General features: G+C 32.1%; 1 protein-coding gene across 3 annotated transcripts in view; it reads left to right on the top strand.

Moving 5' to 3' along the window:
• Window positions 1–19,771, top strand: part of LOC145296789 (uncharacterized) — a 58,057-nt gene extending 38,286 nt beyond the window's left edge. For all 3 annotated transcript variants that reach the window (XM_080142855.1, XM_080142854.1, XM_080142853.1), the window contains exons 7-8: window positions 16,944–17,098; window positions 18,791–19,771. In XM_080142855.1, coding sequence (XP_079998981.1) covers window positions 16,944–17,098; window positions 18,791–19,695 — 1,060 coding nt within the window. In that variant the 3' untranslated portion in view covers window positions 19,696–19,771. The remainder of the gene's footprint in view (window positions 1–16,943; window positions 17,099–18,790) is intronic.
• The last annotated feature ends 251 nt before the right edge of the window (window positions 19,772–20,022 follow it).

Here is a 20,022-nt window from a genome sequence, read left to right as displayed (position 1 = left end):
ATCATTGAGCTAGAAAAAATGTATATATCTATAAAAGTGAAAATGTGTGCGTGAGGACACTTTTCAACCTATACACTCAACAAATTTTTGATCTACAGATTTGAAATTTGGTATATACGTTATTCAGACATGTGGAAAACTTTTTAATTGGTTTTCATCTGGAAGAAAGGGCTGCTAAGGGGGTCAAAATTGAAAAAAATTGGTACGTGGGGAGGGTCATTGGATTTTTATCTGTTTGTCAACTGTTTCATGAGTGCGCATGCATGAATCGTTCACATAACAGCTTCCTTATGTTAAGGACAAGTAGGTTTGAAAACACTTTTTAAAGATTGTGTCAAGCTGGCCTAATGGTTATCGTACTTGACTCACTCTCTTTAGGTTTTGGTTTTAGCTCGAGTATTTTTTTTTTTTTTTTTTACTACAAGAAGTGAACGGTTTAGAAAAAACATACTCGCATGCACATGTCTCAGTTTTTTGCTGTTTTTTTTTTTTTTTACTTCATATTTTTAATGGAATTTAACATTACGTTTAATACCAGGCAACACTGGATACATTTTCTAGTAAATATTAAATTACTTTATAAAAAAAAAATAATTTATAGAAAGCCATAACAATGTGGAAATATACTGAATTGTAAGGAGGAATATCCATTTTTTTTTTTTTTTTTATATATCTTGCTTGCAATTTTCACTTTATTCACTGGAGTTATATGTGTGAAAGGTGATAACGTATGTACAAACATGAAATTTCTTCCTTAACATATTATTATACAGATAGATAATTTATGGCACTTGCCCAGAGTTTACCTCATATAAAAAAACGAAAATAAAGAAAAAATCTGCGAAAGAAAATATCATATTCCAAAAATTATGTAAATTAATCAAGTAGTTTTATTTTTATAAAGAAAATCATTTTTAAACGAATTTGAGTTTTTCCAATGCCCTCCTCATTTACTCATGTTAAGAATGTCTTTTCAAAATCTCAATTTGGAGTTCTCTCCCTTGCTTTTTTGGGCTGTTTTCAAGATGGCGTTGTGTGATCGTCGCAATAAAATTTTATTTTCTTATTCAAAAATGAAACTATTTGATCAATTAATATGATTTTTGGTGTATGATATTTTTTTCTGTCACGGCTACATACATCATACAACTTTTTCTTTAGTTTTATTTTTTTCATATAAGGGGGAATTATGGGCAAGCACCCAATTTATACAATCTGTATGGTGCACATATTCATGATAAAAGGAAAATATCGTATTCCAAAAATCATGTAAATTGATCACATACTTTTATTTTTAAAAAAGAAAATAAAATTTATGAGAATCCAAGAAGTGGCTGTCTTGCTCACCATTTTGAAAAAAATCAGAAAATCTCAAGAAACAGGGGAGATAACTGAACAATAATTCATACTTACTAGGTTTATGTTGTAATGTCAAAAATGGTTTTCTTATTTAAAAATCGAGCCCCTTGATCAATTAACGTGATTTTTGGAATATGATATTTTTCTTTCATCACAGGTATGTACATCCTACAGATTTTTCTTTGTTTTCTTTAACATACAGGGAATTCTGAACAAGATCATGCATTTTACTTCCAGAAATAATTGATTAATAGTAAATAAAAATGTTTTTAAATTCTATGTGTAAAGTTACGTTTACACGAGAAATACCCACTCTCACACAGGCCTGGTACCTGTTCTGGCATTTATTAATAGTGACATCTTTTAAGACATAACTAAAAATAATGATACTTCTATATTATCTTTATAAATATCAACTCACTAGGAGTTCTTTCACAGGTGGTCATTAAGTTCACCAACAATAATTGGTGATGTTCTCTGGAGTTTAAGTGACAACAAGTCTTCTCAGATTTCCTGTAATCTTGACCGTTTTGTGTTATCACAACAGCTGTTTACCATTAATTACTTACTGGCAACGACCATTTATGTTTTCTGGAGTTTGAATAGCAATAAGCCTTCCTAAGATCTCAGAACTCTTTGCATCTTTCTAGTAGAGGTTTGATTAGTGCTCTCCGTCCTCAGTTTTTCTATCCTCCTTGACCCTATTTGTGTGATCAGGCGGGGCTGGTGCCATCCCTTTTATTTTTATTGGCAGGAGGGGTGGGGCAGTTTATGATCAGACTAAATGGAACTTTCATTAGATAACTTTATTTCCAAGAACAACTTGTCAGTGGAACACAATACCATGAAGCTGCTTCCCAACTGACTACAATATAGTCATTTTCAAGTTCAATGTTATCAAATTCTTGTTAAGCTAGATCACTACATGCTAGAAAGCCTTCTACTCTTAATAGTTACTTCCCTTGAATTGCTAGACTTTGGAATTTCCTCCCGGTCTCTTGGTTCCCTGACTGTATACCCACGCAGAAACTTAAATGTAATGTAAACAGACATCTTGCTGCTTAACTCCCTACATAGTGTCCTTGTAAATATGGTCCCAAATAGTAGCCCTTTACTTCCGTGGCATTTTGCCTTGTTTGGAATGAATAAGAGTTAAAATAAAAAAAAGAACAACTTAATAAAGTTATAGTTTTACTAGCAGGCAGCCCAGCATTGCCCGGTCATAAAATATGCTTAAATATGATATTTCAATTCATGCAAATTTCGTATTTATTATTATTTATTATTATAGAGCCAATTCTCTATTGATTATTATATTGTACTTAATATATATAATAATGATTTCAAAAGTTAAAAAAAATAATGACTTCAGTACCATCAGCTGGAATCGAAACCAAAACATTCACTGCTCCAGCCTTCATTGTTATTTAGCCTTCATTATTACTGTTTGAGCTATCATTAGGTGGATAAAAATATCTAAAAATTAAGTGACTTCAAGCTAAAAATATATATGTACGCATGCTCAGAAGTGAGTCGATTTACTACTGCCAAGGTCAACTGTTTTTTTTTCTTTCTTTTTTTTTTTTTCAATTTTGACTCTTTAACGGCTCTTTGTATAGGTTAAAAACCAAAATTGAAAGTGTTCCCGAGGTCCAAATACCCTATATATCAAGTTTCAAGCCTGTAAACCTAATATTCAGAGAAGAGTTTGGTAGAGATGCTTCACTCATATGCAAAGATTATATAAAGACATGTCCGTGCACTAGAATGTTTTCATTCTAAATTCTATGTAATTATGCACATTGCATAAAAAAATTAACTGTAATTCGCAAATAAAACCAATCAACTAAGAAACCATAAAAAAATGAATAATTAATTAACACTCATTTTTAAAGAAATATGCAAATTAGTTAAGCTTCATAAAGGCATTCACATATCCATAACTGAGTATATTAAGAAGTTTGTTTTAATAATTTATAAATAGAAAAACTGGGTTTTTAATATCAATGTCAGAGCAGAGCGAGAAAACAAAAAAAACTAACCTTTATATAGATAACAATTCTGTTTAATTAATAATTTAACCACTAAATTCTACTGTAATAATTAAATTTAATTTACAAAATCCTAAAAAGAAAAATGGTATGCATATTTAACAAAAAAAAAGTAAAATAAAATCAGATTCCCCATGCAGCACTGAATAATTACAGCTAGTATTTTATTAAAAATTAAAAATAACATTTTCTTCATGCAGTACTGAGGAAGTCTTTTAAGAATGAAATATAAAAGTTGTATGCGTTGATTTGGTATCCACACTTTTCCCATTTATCTCTGCATACATTTTTTTTCTACAATATCCATTGTTAGTTTTGACCTATAACTCAAGCGGACAGCTGTTACATTAAGAAAATTCTATTGATAATTTTTAATGAAATTCATTGGTATTTTTTCATAACCTTTATGTAGCTAAGACAACATTTCACTGTTCAAAGGTTATAAATTTGAACTAGTATTTATTAATTGTTATCCAATATAAAAATAGACTGTGTGATATAAATATATATATAATGTATGTATGTGTACATATATATATATGTATGCATACATATATATATATATGCATACATATATGTATATATATATATATATATATATATATGCATGTATACATATATATATATATGTATATACGTGTACATACATATATGCATTTATATATATATATATATATATATATATATATATATATTTCAAGTGCTTCTGCTGGCCAACACATTTTCAGTTAATACATTATATATATATTAATAATTATTACGTGCATAAAAGTCATCTATATACCTGCATGTTTCAGAGTTTACTCCTGATCAGTATACTAGTATACTGATCAGGAGTAAACTCTGAAACATGCATGTATATATATATGACTTTTATGCACGTAATAATTATTAATAAATAATATTTAAATAAATAAAAAAAAGTAATACGTCCTAAAAATTTGGGTGGGGGGAAATGTAAACAAAGGGCAAATAACTCCTTTCTTATAATAAACGCTCAGGTAGAAATTAGTACGGAATCGCTAATAAAAATATAAATAAAAAATTCAACAATCTTGTGTTTGTGTGTGTGTGTGTGTGTATATATATATATATATATATATATATATATATATATTTTAATTGAAAATGTGTTGGCCAGTAGAAGCACTTGAAATAAATAAAAAGTATAGAACAAACAGACAAACTGTTTTAAGGCACATTTAGATTCAAAAAACAGAATTTTATTTTGTTCCTTTTTATAAGTTGAAATAATTAATTTCAGATTTAAAATCCTTCGTCAGAGAAAGAGTTCTTTAGTTTGGTTGTTTTTTTTTTTTTTTTTTTTGTTTTTTTTAACCTTTTTACTTTGTTATGCTAATGGGCCATTCGGTCGTAAAATATGCTTACATATGATATTTTAATTTATGCAAATTTCATATTATTATAGAGCCAATATTCTATTGCTTATTATATAATGATTTCAATAGTAATTTCAAAAGTAAAAACAAAAACTAGAATAAAGTTTCAAGTTTATTCAATTTTGACCTCTTTGCAGCTATTTTTACTAAAAACTAAATCAAATTTTTACTGGCTAAAAACTAAATCAAATTTGTTCCAAAAGCCAAATCCTCTGTATATCAAGTTTCAAATCTGTAGACCGAAAATATGACAGTAGTTTCGTAAAGACCATTTTGCACACAGACAAGATTCACTTATATATTAGCGGAACCCGTTTACCAGCGTTGCCCGGTGGAAACATGCACCCACCTCGTAAAAAAATAAATTATGGTGGTTGGTGATGGCTAATCCACAATTTCCTAATATTAAGAATGGGTTTCGGAGTAGACATCCCTGACCTCCTCATGTTAAGAATGTCATATGGAATAGACACAATCAACCTTGCCATGGTAAGAACGGTTTTCGGAATAGACACCCATTTAAAACCTTGATATATGTTGTCAAGATACCCACCTGCAAAGACTTTAACCCCCTCCTCCCGCAAAAAATTAGTTGTGGGTGGCAGTGTCGTGCGGAGAGAAGTACACTTTTTTATTGCGCATGTGTAGAACAGTGAATTACAGTGCATAATGCATGTCATTATATCTATTCTTTATAGAAGTTTTCAGTTTAAAGGAAATAGTGTAGTTGGTGCTAAGGTAAAAAAAAAGTATTAAAAAAAAAAGTTAATATCTAAGCAATGTAGAAATGATTGCTGAGAACTAAACCAAAGACAAATATAGTACAAAAAAAAAAAAACTGAATAAATATATCTGTAGGCAATGTAATAAAAGTGAAATTTGTACTTCAGCGTAAATTATTTGACAGACAAAGAAAGTAAAAAGAAAATGTGGCGTAAATGTAGTCAAATACAAACTGAACGAAAAGTAATGAAAATGATAGTTTATCTATGTATGTCAGTGTAAAACTGTGTTTTATATAAAAAGAAATAGTTCTTATGATTTTGAAAGTGCAAAATAATTTTTTGTTTTTTCATCGCCGAGAAAAATATTGTTGCAATATTTTTCTTGGTGATGGTCACAAAGTATGTGTTAAATTTAGTAGAACGTTATAATTGAAAACTGATCCCTGATGATAAAAGTCATAAGAAAATTTTTAATCCAGTAGGTAAGTTTGTAATTGAAAAGATTAACGTGAATAAAGTGTAAATTGTGGAATCAAATCATTAAGGGAACAAAGCTGGGGTGATTTTTGTTCTTTTTATTTAGAAGACAAATGTTTTACCAATATTGTTAAAAAGGGGGAAAAAACGAAATAGTTGCCGCAGCTTAATGGTATTTGCAGTAGATGAAACCATCACCAGAGAGGTAGATGCGCTAACTTATATGAAAGTTACACTATTTTGTTGGTGTAACTTTAAAATAGAGGAAAAGCGACGATAGGAAAGTATCAAAGATTTAAAACAATGTACGGCGATTGAGCGGCCATATTGAATTAGGAATGATGTGTTGTTTTTTTTTTGTATGATTGTGTATAATCCGGAATAATAGAATTTCATGTCCACAGCCAATTAGAATAGGCAAGAATGTTAATGGGGAGAAATCATTATTTTCAAATAGTGAAGTGTAATGGTAGTTGTATGTATATGAGTGTGTAATCCAGTTAATAAGGGTGTCAGGTCAATATAGTTATAATGGTTATATGTTTACCTGATCTTGGCTGGGAGAGTTGGAAGACTTTGCAGGTAGAGGGGAAAATACGAACTACTCCATCTATAGATCTTGGCAATCGTGATGATGTCGCTCATAGGAAGAAAGGTAGGATTTTATTATGTGTCTGTAACGGCGTTCAAAAGTTGCGTAAGATGGTGGGTAAAAAGTTTAGACGTAATAAATTTGTATGTGCCATCTGTTATTGGAAACCTAGCGTAATTTGGTCCAGAGGGGAATTTCTGCAATCAAAATATTATATATAGGAGATAAATATGAAATTTAAAATGGAGGCGGAGAGGCCTAGAGGGACCATCTCTCTTGAAAAAGCCTGCATAAGACGGACAAAATGTTGAACCTTTAGGTCTCTCCGCCTCCATTTCAAATTTCATACCGTTGGATTTTATCCATTTTTAATAATCATATATGTTTGTGTGTGTGTGTGTGTGTATATATATATATATATATATATATATATTTATTGCAATTACAAAGAAAAGACTTATTTTTTTAACATTCATGATTTCATGATTAAAAGAGAAACAGAAACAAAAGTCAGCTGACTGGTTTCACCCTCACTTCTCAAGAGCTGAATCGAAGGATTATTTTTTTTAATTATTAAATGGGGTGGGGGGAAAAACAAGCGGAAACTATATATATTTAAAATCAAGCAGTATTATGATTTAATAAAGGGGGAAAAATTTTAGCTCTTAAGGAATGAGGGCGAAACTGGTCAGCTGACTTTATTCTCTCTTTTAATTATGACTGTTATAAAAAAGCAAAAACCAAATCTTGACTTCATAAATGCAATATTAAAATTCTGTATCCCCCCCCCCTTAGAAAAAAATCATTATATATATAATATATATATATATATATATTCCCCCAAACCTCTGGCCTTGATGGAGGGGAGACTAAAACATGCTGCTATGGTTTCAGATGATCTGAAATAACAGCAAAGGAGGATTTGATTCCAAATATTTCTCATATGTTATATCTCCCCTTTTTTGGAAATAGGGTGCAATCATCTTTTGGAAATAGAGTACAATCATCTTTTGGAAATAGGGTACAATCATGAATATCTCCAGTATCAAATAAGCCTTATGCACTGTGAAATTTACTTTATGTATGAAAACCAAAGAGGGGAGATAAAACATATGAGAAATATTTGGAATCAAGTCTCCTCTTGCTTCTATTTCAGATCATTTGAAACCATATCAGCAAGTTTTAGTCTCTCCCCCATCAAGACCAGAGGTTTTGGGAAAATATCAGATATTTTGTAATTCAAATACAAAACTAGGAAAAAAATGACTATGATTGAAACATTTTATGACTGTAAAAAAATGCTAAAAATAAGCTCTGGATGATGGATGATCTCCTGTAAGTGCAACCTTAAGGGCAAATGTCACATAGCCCACTACATAGTTCAGGTCATTAGCTTTCCAATGGGCCTTTATTTGTTAAATTCTGATCAATAGTCGCTGAGATTTGGAAATTATAAAATTACCAAAAAAAGGTTGTGTATCTATGAATATATCTATACTGGTAGCCAAATTGAATATTGAAATGCCCATATATTTGGTTCTATGGGACAAAACTACATGAAAATTTGCAGGCTTTTTGAAGATTATAATACTATTCTCTAGTTAAAATTGTATGACAATTGGTAAAAAGAACCTATATTTTCAAACCAGATAAAATATGCCCAAATTTGCCTACATTTGCATATATAGTGTCCCGTAGGCCAGCTTCAGTTTTGATGCTTCGGTTGTCTGTCCTATGCTCCTGCCAGGCCACTAATATATAATTATAAAGAAATATATACTTTTAATATATATTTCAATAAATATTTTTATAAATTGCCATAATTAATTAAGCTCAATAAAACTGAATTTACACTTCTGAAATATATTCACCAAACAACTCATCAGAGACAAATTATATAACAAGTAAGATTTTTTTTCTCTTATGAATTTTAAGGATTTCTATTTCTTTACATTTTTTATCCTTTTTTACTAAGGAAAAAAAATCTGTCTTTTTTCTAAGGAACATAAATTTGTCTCTGATGAGTTGTTTGGTGAATTTCTACCATTCAACGAAACACATGTAAGACAAATTATACTAATCTATATATATAAATTTGTATTCCTGTCTGTTTTTTGATTAATATATAAAAATAATATATAATATATGAAAGGTCCGTTAGTTTAGTATTTAATTTATTTCTATATATAGTATGATTCTTTAAAAATATACAATTAAGAGGTCACCTCATTTGTTTATTGTACTAAAGAAAATCAATTGTACTAAATAGCTGTATTTTAGTTTAAGTTTCTAGCGAGAGAGTTGTTTTAATTGTTCTATTTAAGATTGTTATTTCATCAACTCTAAATAACAATTATATTGATAATATATTTAATTAAATTTATTTGGAATTATTACTTCCGACATCGATTTTTTTTTATTAAACGAGTAGACTTATTTCCCTTGATGAGTTTTTTTTTTTCATACGTTCTGAAGTTCGAAAGATAAAAAGACAAACTCTTTCCAAATAAATTAATTTGGTAATCGCAAGACGTTTCTAGCGTGAAAAACTAATTTCGTGTAGACAAAAAGATGTTTTGCTTTAGTCTTAAATATTACATACTCTTTCATCCCGTCAAGCATGGATCGGGCGAGACTGGCAATCATCGGTTTAAGCCGAGCGTTCTAACAGACGCTTTAAAAACAAACCGGTTTCAAATATTTATCAACAGAAAGGTTTTCTTTTTTCTTCAAGAAAATATTTTTTACCATATAATTGTTAGGTGTAAGTACAAGTTTTTTTTTTGTAACCGTATTTTGTTTTCACAACTTTTTTTGGTGGGGGCACAGAAATTTAAAAAAAAAATTTTTTTTTTTTTTTTTTTTTTTTCAGAAAAATTAAGATTTTCTTTTTTTTTTTTTTTTTTTCCGGTTGTTAATTGCCGGTGGAAGAACTTTCTTGAGATTGGAATATTTTCTTAGGAATCTTTTACTTCAGTCGACGGTCGTTGACTGCAAAGAGGGAGGGAGATGGGGTTGAGGAAATATTTTTTAGGGTTGCCATTTTTGAAACCCATAAATGATTTTTTCTATGGTTGGAATCTCCAACACAGAATTTTTTTTAAGCAAACATTTGTGTTTACAATTGTTGCACCTGATATTTTTGGACAGCAATATGAGATTGTCTGCATCGGCGTTTTTATTTCTTTTTCTAACACGCATAGATTTATTTCCTTGCCTGTCATTTTGCTGTTTGGCGAGTTTGAAAATATATTTGTTTGTCAGCTTTTTTTTTTGTTTAGTTTAGTAGCTTTCTTCCAATTCGAATGTGGTTCTGCTTCCATTTAGATAGCACTTTTTCATTGGCTAATCAAACTCACAGAAATTGAATTACAAAAAGAAAAAAAATAAATAAATAAAATAAATGATAAATAAGGAACTAATCAGAAATTAAAAAGTCACCCCCCCCTTAACATCACCTTAAAAATTACCAAAAACATCACAGAAAAAAAAATAAATAAAAAATAAAATAAATAAAATAAAAAATCGAGTTAGCTTTTCAACATTTGTACAACGCTTGGCTGACTCCAATGATTGCCGGTCTCGTCCGATGCATGCTTGATGGAAATTCACGAGAATTTGGGTCAAATTATGCAAGAGTACTGGAATCTTTTACTTTGGTCGACTGTTGAACGACCATTGACTGTTGAATGGGCATCGACAGCAAAAAGGGAGGAGATAGGGTAAAGGAAATGTGTAAGTGTGCTCCGATATAATACCGCATTCCCTTCGCATATTTTTAAGGGTAGCCATTTCAGACGCCCATAAATAAATGATTTTTACTATTGTTAGAATCTCACCTGGTGGAGAGGGTATTACATACTTCTTTTTTTGGGCGATTACATTTACATGTTTTTATCTGTTCTTTTATTTTTGAAATTGTTGTGTGTGTGTGTGTGGCGGGGGGGGGGGTATCGGTGTTACCCACGATGAAAATGATTAATATCCTTAGGTGTGTTCAAAACGGAACTTTATGTCGACCCGGGCAACGCCAGGTACCCCTGCTAGTAATAAAATAAAATGAGTGTGATGTAAAAGCATCTTTGGTTTGGTATATTTACTTCTGAGATATATATATATATATATATATATATATATATATAGACAATTCCTGAATTAATCTGGAATTATTTTGGAGATAAGTAATTTGTATAATTTATTTTATTTAATTATTTGGACTATTATTCTCATCTTCTAGTTGTTTGAATCCTTATGGCAAAGTGGGAGATAACCAAACATGTTCAAGTGGTTAGAGAGGGATGGAAGAGTGTAGGTTTGTTGTTTCTGACAAAAACTGGCTGATGTAATTGCCATAGTTGCTTAGTCTCCGAGTACTTTCAGATCCATCCAGACTCATCTTCAAGAGTGGTTAACAATAGAGATGTTGGAATATTTATGGAAGTGATTTTTTTTTTTTGACTCCTAGTAAATTGCATGCTATCCACTACATTAATAAATTCTATGCTATTTTAAAGGAATTTAAGAATATTATCACTGTTATAAAAATTAATTTTTGTTTTGCTTTAATTAGTAGATCTTCTAGTATATGAAACTTTTTGCTTGTTTTTTTCCAGAATAGATGTGTTGTCCACTAAAAGTTTTTGGAATGGGGAATGGGGACAAGAATGTTGGTTAGTAAGGTCAAAAATATGAAAGACAGCAAGAAAACCAAAATATGTAGACAAGAATTGTCTATATTATTGAATGAAACATGCTTAACGTAAAGAATGCTGCCTAAGTAAATATAATAATAGGCTGAATATATTAATTTATATTGTTGGATTTTCCATGTAAATCTAAATATCAATGTAGATGCCAAATCGATATTTGATTTTAACTAGCCATTTCTTCCTTTTTATCCTTACATGTTGTTGTTCTTTGCCCCCAAACTTGTAATTCATTTTAGTTTTTTTTTCCATGATGATTATTCTGGCAAGGAAGATTGTTACAATGAATACATTTCCAAATAAGGAAATAAAAGACTAAAAATGTAACGAAGATGCTTCAGTTTTATTGTTATCTCCCTTACACTTTGAGGTTGAGGGATAAATAAAGACAGGTTAAAATAGAACAAAGATATGCTAGCATGTAAAATGGACTTAAAACCACCACCATCACATGATGATGATGATGAAGTAGTAGTAGTATCTATATTTGAATTTGAATGCATTATGCGTGTAATATTTTATCTATACTTCACTTGTCAGCCTGAATTGGCCTTTAGAATAAGAAAAATAAAACAAATTAATTACAGAAAACTGCAACTCTCTACATTTTTATTTTTGACCAGCCTTTTTTTTTTTTTTTTAGTTAGAAGCACTGATTAAATTTTTTTCTTTTCTTTTCGGACGACGTTCATCAGTAACAAAATTAAAAAAATCAGTAGCAATTCTTTCTCTCATTTATTAAAAATGAGATTTGCTTTCAGAATATTGGGAATTTGAGTTGTATACTTTCTAGCAGAATTCTGCTGTTTTAAATCTATAAAAAGTGGATTTCTGCTTAAACTGTGAGAGCCTCTTCTCATAGGTGAGAATCCTAAGCTTTTTGATTGAAATCCACTTTTCTTTTTTAATATTTAAACAATTTTTGTTTTTAAATCCACTTTTTTCTAAGAATTTTTTAAACCCACTTTTTAAAAGTATTTTTTTTTTGAAATCCACTTTTTCTTCAATATTTTTTTAAAATCAATTTTTTTAGATATTTTTTTAAAATTCACTTTTTAAAAAACAAATTTTTTTTTATTACTTTTTTATTAAATACTTTTTTAAAAATCCATTTAAAAAAATATTGATTTTTTTTTTCCCCCCTCTTATAGCAATTTTTTTATGAAAACTAAAAACGTTAATTTTGCCGTGAAGGTTAAGACTTCAAACGATTAATGATGGCTTTTGCTTTTTATCAAAAAATGACTTCCTGTTTCTCACGCACCCATATACACACTCAATGTCTTTTCTTAATTCTCACTTTGTTGAAACTAATTGGAGTTGCTTAAGTTGTCCTCTCTCCACACACACAGATAAGGAGCCTTGACCCCCATGTTGAGAAATTCATCTTTTTGCTAGTGGCTTCTCATGACAGTGGCTAAGTGGTTAATGACATTGGGTGTGCCAGATTTAAATCCGGTACATTTCACAGAAACACTTTTTAACCCACATCTAACCTATTGTCTAACCTCCTGAAGAAGGGGTAAATAAATACTTCGCCTTTTTGAAACTTATTTGTCTCAACCAGTTATTATTTTGCTGTTGTTCTGTTGTGGAGTGTTTGTTTGTCCATCTAAGGTTTAAAATAAATTGTAGTAATACGCATATGCTTTGCTTGTAGACAAAATATTAATACGCACTTCTAATTATTTCCCTGCCCCCATTAAAAATTGGATGAAGATAAAAAAAAAAAATAAAACTGTAATTTGTAGCTTTTCTCTAATTAATTTGTCTTTGTTCCTATTTTTTCTCAAAATCTTTGAAATAGTCCATTATAAACGAAAGAGATTATCACTACAAGCAGTAATAATATTTAATCTGTAATTTTTTTTTTTACTAAGGGGGTTACCACTTATCAAGGCCCAATGGTCGATCACTCAAGTATTGGGGTTAATGAATCTCAGGTGGCCGATGAGAACCACACCGTGACGATCAGTAATGGTGGAAATTGCATAGAATTTGATTATTTTAGAGGACGAAGAAACAAGAACTTGTTTATATTGAATTTGAAAACAACCATGTTATAGTCAGCTGAGAAGCAGTCCCATGGTGTTGTTTCACAGACGGGTAGTTCTAGGCAAGAAACTTTCCTCATGTAATTTTTGTTTAGTTTTTGGCACAGATAGAGAGCAAGGGAAATTGTTGACAGTGGTTTTAGTTAGACAAGTGTTTGTTGCGAATGTTTTACTGAGGGGTCCTAGAATGAAGCTCAGTTGAGTAAAAAGAGAAAAAAAAGGGCAGAAAGGAACTCGTTTTGGATTTTATCTTTTTATTTATTATATAATTATGAAACTCGATAGATCTTGCTTGCTTGCATCTTGTCTTTGTTGATCTGGCGATTCCATCTTTTAAAAAAAGGGATGACAGGTGAATTAATATATATGCATATAGGTGTGGCTCAGAGGCTAAAGGATGAGGGTGTAGAGTTATATGTTTTGGTTTCAATTCTAGCTGATGGCACCAAAGTCATATATATATTTTGTTTTTAGTTTGATCTCACTACTATATATTAGGTTTAATATAATAATCGATAGAGAATTGTCTCTATAATAATAAATAGGTAATCTGCGTGAATTAAAATATCATATTTAAGCTTATCTAACGACCGGGCAATGCTGGGCAGCTTGTTAGTTATAATAACTTACTATATTTAGCAGGCTTTGCAAACTATGTCTTTCCTGATTCAAACAATCTAATCCAAGCACAATCTGTGACCAAACGGGTCACCTTTTTTTTTTCTCTTTTCTTTTCTCTAATTTTTCTCTGAGCTTTTCACTAGATGATGCTGGGTAAATCCAGATAGTATTGAAATCCAGTATTCATTGACATGACCTACCAATGGATGGCCAATTCTCTAAAGTTAAGTCAGTTTAATGCTGTTATCATCATCATCATTGCTTATGACATGTGAGCACTGGTTATTCCAACCCATTTTCTGACTTAATCTTGTTTCTTCTCAATCCACTCAGCCCTTTTGCCGTTAATCTAATAAATCACACGTTATGAAAGTCAAATTTTAGATAAAAAGAAATCGCTTTAAAAAGCTTAAATATACATCATAGTTTTCTGTGATAGCATTTAAAATAATCCTCTTAAATCTGCAGATTAAAGGATAAACATAAGTTGTCGTTAGACTTGGATAGCACCTTTCTTTTTCTTCCCTTCTTTCTTTCACTTTTAGCAGGTGTTTATATTATGTTTTGTTGCCTTCAGATAACACTTCAGAAAGTATCTGACCCTTGATGAAATCCGCTCCCTACATAAAAATCAGATACAATGTGCCATCAATAAGTTTCCAGACTTTTTTGTGCAGGCATTTAAAATTGTCATAGACTCTTAACCCCATTAGATTATTTTCTTTGGGGATATGTAATGTCCCATGTCTATGCTGGTAAACCAGACACAATAGACTACTTGGAAGACAATATTCAACATGTTATTGGCAAAATACAACCTAATTTAATACATAGTTTGTGAAAATCGAACCTCGATTATACTATATACACATGATACACAACTTGTATTTAAATTATCAATGCCAAAAATTAATCTTTGGAATAAACTGCATATTTGTATGATAAAAATATTTTTCTGTGATTTATTTTGATTTAAAATTCACTACCTCTAAAAAAAAAAAAACACTCTTTATATATTTCCCCATCATAATTGTCCTTACTTTGTGGAAAATAAGATGTAAATACAAATTGGTTTTCAACTAGCTGAACAACGCAGCGTTGTTCCTATTTACAATGCCTCCCCACGGGACAGAGTTAGACACCAGGGTCGTTTTTTAATGTGGAGAAAATGAACAAAAAATAAAAATTGTCTCAGTCGTGAAGGATTTCTCATCCACTGACAGAGTACAAGAAATTGAAGTGTAGCATCTGAAGAACAGATATTACTACACTTTGATTTTGACCCAAAGGCCAAAAACGCAGCGTTGTTTGTGGATTTATATCTATTACTAATGGGAATTTGGTATTTGTCTGTCTCAACTTGTTCTGCTGTCATGAAACCATCCTCCCAAGCATTATTTTCTCCTTTGGTGAGAGGGTAGTATAGTATAAATTCATTCGTCATGATACCACCTTCCTAGGGATTACCTCCTCTTTGTGGAGAGGGGGAGCATTATAATATGTTTATTCATTATAATATTACCCTCCCAGATGTTACCTCTTCTTTTTTGGGGGGATAAGAAGGGAGAGTAACATATGTTTTGTGGTCCTGGTACCATCCATCCAGGGATTGCCTTCTCCTTTCTAGTGATATATTAGCAAAACTGATACCAATTGTCCAATTGACAACATTAGAAAGTTTAGCGAAAAACTAAACAATTTCTAGTAATGATTCGATTCAAACTAAGTTATTTGCAATTTATTTTTATTTTTTTTAGTTTTATTTATTTTTACAGAGGAGGAACCACTTATCAAGGTCCAGAGGCCACTTGAGGATAAGGGTTAATGAGTGTACAGTGGTCGAGGGGAACATGTCGTAGTCATTGTTAATAGTGGAAATTTGGTAAATTAGATTACTTAAGAGGATGGCTCATTGAGAATTTGTTTACGTTGGACTTGAAGACAACTCTATTGTAATCAGTTAAAAAAGCAGAAAAATGGAAAAGAGTTCCACAGATATGCAGTTCTAAGAAAGAAGCTTTCTTCATGGAATCTATGTTTAGGTTTAGGCACAGATAAAGAGTGGCGAAAATTATCGATAGTGGTTTAATCTAGATAAGTGTTTTTCGTGAAAGTTTGGCAAGAGGAGCGATCATAGATTGGAGCTCAGATGAGCACTTGCCATGAAAATAACGATAAAACAGAGACAGGCTCGCAACGTCTCTTCTGTGGGAAAGAGGTTGCAGGGAAGAGAAAGGGGCATCCCCCACTAGGCTATGAAGTTTATTTTAAACCCTGTTAAGGCAGGTAAAACTGCTCCTAGCAGCTTCTACCCAGATGTGGCAACAGTACTCCATCCCTGGACGTACTTGGCTCTTATACAATTTAAATATTAATAATTTAAATATGAATTGGATTATTCTAATCTTGGTTGTTAGTAGTTGATAGTAGTCCGAATAATCCAAATAATATAAATTATCAATCATTCACTCCAAATGAACGACCCCCCTCTCCACTTAATAAATCTATAATATAAATCTCACCTGTCTGTTTAAAAATTGGCTAAAAACATAATTTCCTTCACCCTCAATTGGGTAGTTTTCTACAAGGACTGCCGTTTTTTTTTGTTTTTTTTCGCCGCCATTTTTGCAAGTGATCATATCGGTTGGGATGACTTTATTAATTTCAATGTTCTGAACATCCGGTTGCATCATGGAGTAGGGGTAAGATGTCGGGTTTTCTTTCACTTTCTTTTCCACTTTCGTGTCACGGGTTCAAGCCTGCCTGTCTACTACCACTTTTTTTTTTTTTTCTGCTCAACACACACCTCCAAACACCTGGGCTATGCCGGGCACCCAGGCTAGTGAATACTAAATCAAAGTTTGTTAATTAAAGATTTGTCATTCTTTTCAACTTAGAAAAATTGATCTCACAGTTTTTTTGTTTTTTTTTCTTTTCTTTTGTTATTATCTGTTACAGCCAAACTGGAAAACGGCTAATGGCAAAATGTCGGATGTTGCTGCAAGAGAATGAAGACCTTGGGAAACTGATAGCATCTGGACGAACTGCAAAATTGGAAGGCGAGATCGCACTGGAAAAAACTCTCGTCCAAGAGATGAAAAAAAATCAAGCTGGTATGTTTTGATATGTTGACGTGATTGGATGGTTTTGATTCACGATTATATTACGTTTTTTGACATTCAACTTCAAAAGGTCATAACTCGTTTCATAATTATTGAAATATTAATTGAAATAAGAACCGTTAGAATCGACACATTTTTGCCAACGAGAAACAAGTGTATTTATCCCATTAGCATAGAAATCCGGAGTTCTTGAAGCGATGAAGTCATCGAAGGCCGATTTGGCATCATCTCGGCTTTTGAAGCATTTTTCGCGCAGGAAGTTGTTAAGATGCTTGAAAGATGATAATCGGTGGGCGAGAGGTCTGGTGAATATGGTGGATGAGACAATCTCGTATCACAATTTGTTCAGCTTCTGCAGAGTCAGTAGAGCAACATGCGGGCGAGTATTGTCATAGAGGAGAATTGGTTCCTTCATATCGCCCAATCTCGGAGCTTCTGGTGCATTTTGTCAATTTGTCGGTCGTACTTCTCCACCGTAATTGTTTTGCCTGAATTCAAGAAACTGTGATGAATGAGACGATCAAACAATCACCATAACATTTTTTTGGTACAATTTCGACTTCGAGAAGTGTTATGGAGCTTCTCCGGCATCCAACCACTGTGCTGAACGTTGCTGGTTATCGTAGAGGATCCACTCCTCATCACATGTCACAATCTGCTCGAGAAATAGGTCGTTTTTGTTGTGCAGAAGGAGCGTAGAAGACACCTCAAAATTACAATGTTTTTGATTATTGTTCAATTCATGCGGCAACAATTTATCCAACTTTTTTGACTTATTTGCTTTAAATGTCGAACAACTGTTGAGTGGTTGACCTCGAGTTCAACAGCAACTTCATGTGTGGTTTTGCAAGGATCGGCTTCAATTAAGGCTTTCAAATATTTATTATCAACCACAGTCGGCCGTCCATGACTGTCTTCGTCTTTGAGACTCTCGTCACCATTGCAAAATTTCTTGAACCACCATTATGCCACAGGCTCGTTAATGGTTCCTGGGCCAAACACATTAATATCACGAGCTGCCTTGGCAGCTTTTCGATCTAGTTTGACTTGGAACAAGAAATTTGTGCAGATTTGAATTTTGTCCATGCTATCGAAAAGCCTGCAAAAACTGAATGAAGAGATTGAGAATGGTAACGAATAACATGATTAGATAGAACGAAAAATGCGCTTCAAAATGATATATAACATGGCTATATATATATATCAATGAATTGATTCAGAAATCATATATAAACGTAACATATGCGAAAAAATGGTATTCTTGATCTTAAGCTCTTTTGATCTGGTCCAAGCCACGACTTGCATTCGACTGTGCCTAACTAGAAATTGTCATGAACTGTTTCAAACCCAAGACTGTCTATAAATTGTTCTTCAACTTATTGACACTCCTAAAACTGGTCGTAAACTAATTGTAAACATATTGACCTCCGTTGTTCCATCCTTTTGTTCCTGTTGCTGCCACACCTTGATTAACAATTCTATTTTAGTTTCCTTTGTGTGCATTAGGGAATAACTTTCTATACTTTTGTTCTGTCAATAAACTTATTTCCTCTTTTTTTTTTTTTTTTGTTTAATTTCTGACATTTTGGTTGAGGGGAGGTGTGAATAGTATCAGTGAAATTTAAAATCTTATGTAAAAGTTTTCAATGTAATTTATTAAAAATGTCTTCTTTTCTTTTTTAGACTTGGATGAATTCTTAGCTGAAATCGATGAAGACGTTGAAGGCATGCAGAGTATGATGTACCTCCTCCAACAACAGTTGAAAGAGTCGAAAGAACAAATCGCTGTGCTAAAAGAAGAAAATAAACAGTTAAAAATGTCTGTGAGCAAACCTAGTCCCACAGAAGACAACGCTGCCGCTACGAACTGTAATTTGCAATCTAGTCCGCAACCATTCTCCCAAGAAACAATATCGCATCACGATAGCAACCAAGCGGCGACATCTTCGTCACCTGATAATGAAAGTGTATCACAGACTGACAAAAAAGCTACCCATCAAAGATTGCAACCAAATGACGATGACGTTAACCAATCAATGTCCGACAATGAGAATGTTAATTTTAACGGAACTACTGATGAAAACCCAGCTCCTATATCTGAGACGAGTGCTACTGGAATGAATTCAACCGAGGAAGGTTCTCGTGCACAAGACGTTGACTCGGAAAACCATGAATCACAAGAGGAAGAGAAATCTGAAAATAATTTGCCGCCAATCTCCGACCTGCCTTCTTCGACCGCAGAAATAGTTGGGTCGAGCGATGTCGAAGAAGAAGTGGAAGAAGAAGAGGAGGAGGAGGAAGAGGAAGGAGGGCTAACCGAACTTGTATCTTCGCCCTCAGAAAATCAAAATGCCAATTTGAACCCTTCTGATAATTCTGATGTTTCTAACGAAGCATGGAGTCCCAAAAATGGGCAAGAAGTCGAGTATGAATTGATGGAGATGGATCAGTGTTTGATAGATGATGTTGAGTCGGCTACAGAAGAATCAGAGGTCCACAATTTGGCAAGTAACAAAAATAATATGCCCACTGATATTGCAAACAATGACAATGGTACAGTGATGGCCACTTCAGAAACTGACGACTAATCTAGATTTGAAACTTGTACTCATAATATTTCATTTATCATCTTTTTTTTTTAATTAAATAATATTTTTCATCACATTTTCATCTTTCTAGTGTTTCTTCATTTTATCTTTTTTCTAACAATCTCACCCCCCCCCAAAAAAAAATGCTACAAGGGTTATTTCAAAAGTAAAGCCTCCAAATTCTTTTTTTAACCCAAAAAGTTGAAGAGCTATGAAGACAGGAGTATTACCATTAAAACTAGCAAATTTCTGTGGTCTAGAACTTATTTTTCCTACATAGTCACCACCATTCTCAATGCTCTTTCCCAGCGATGAATGATGGCTGTG

This window comes from Euprymna scolopes, chromosome 17, assembly GCF_053919585.1.
Source record: "Euprymna scolopes isolate OS-2025 chromosome 17, ASM5391958v1, whole genome shotgun sequence".
NCBI classification, from domain to species: domain Eukaryota; kingdom Metazoa; phylum Mollusca; class Cephalopoda; order Sepiida; family Sepiolidae; genus Euprymna; species Euprymna scolopes.
The sequence above is the reverse complement of the archived record's forward strand: the minus strand, read 5'-3'. Positions and strand labels throughout refer to the sequence as shown.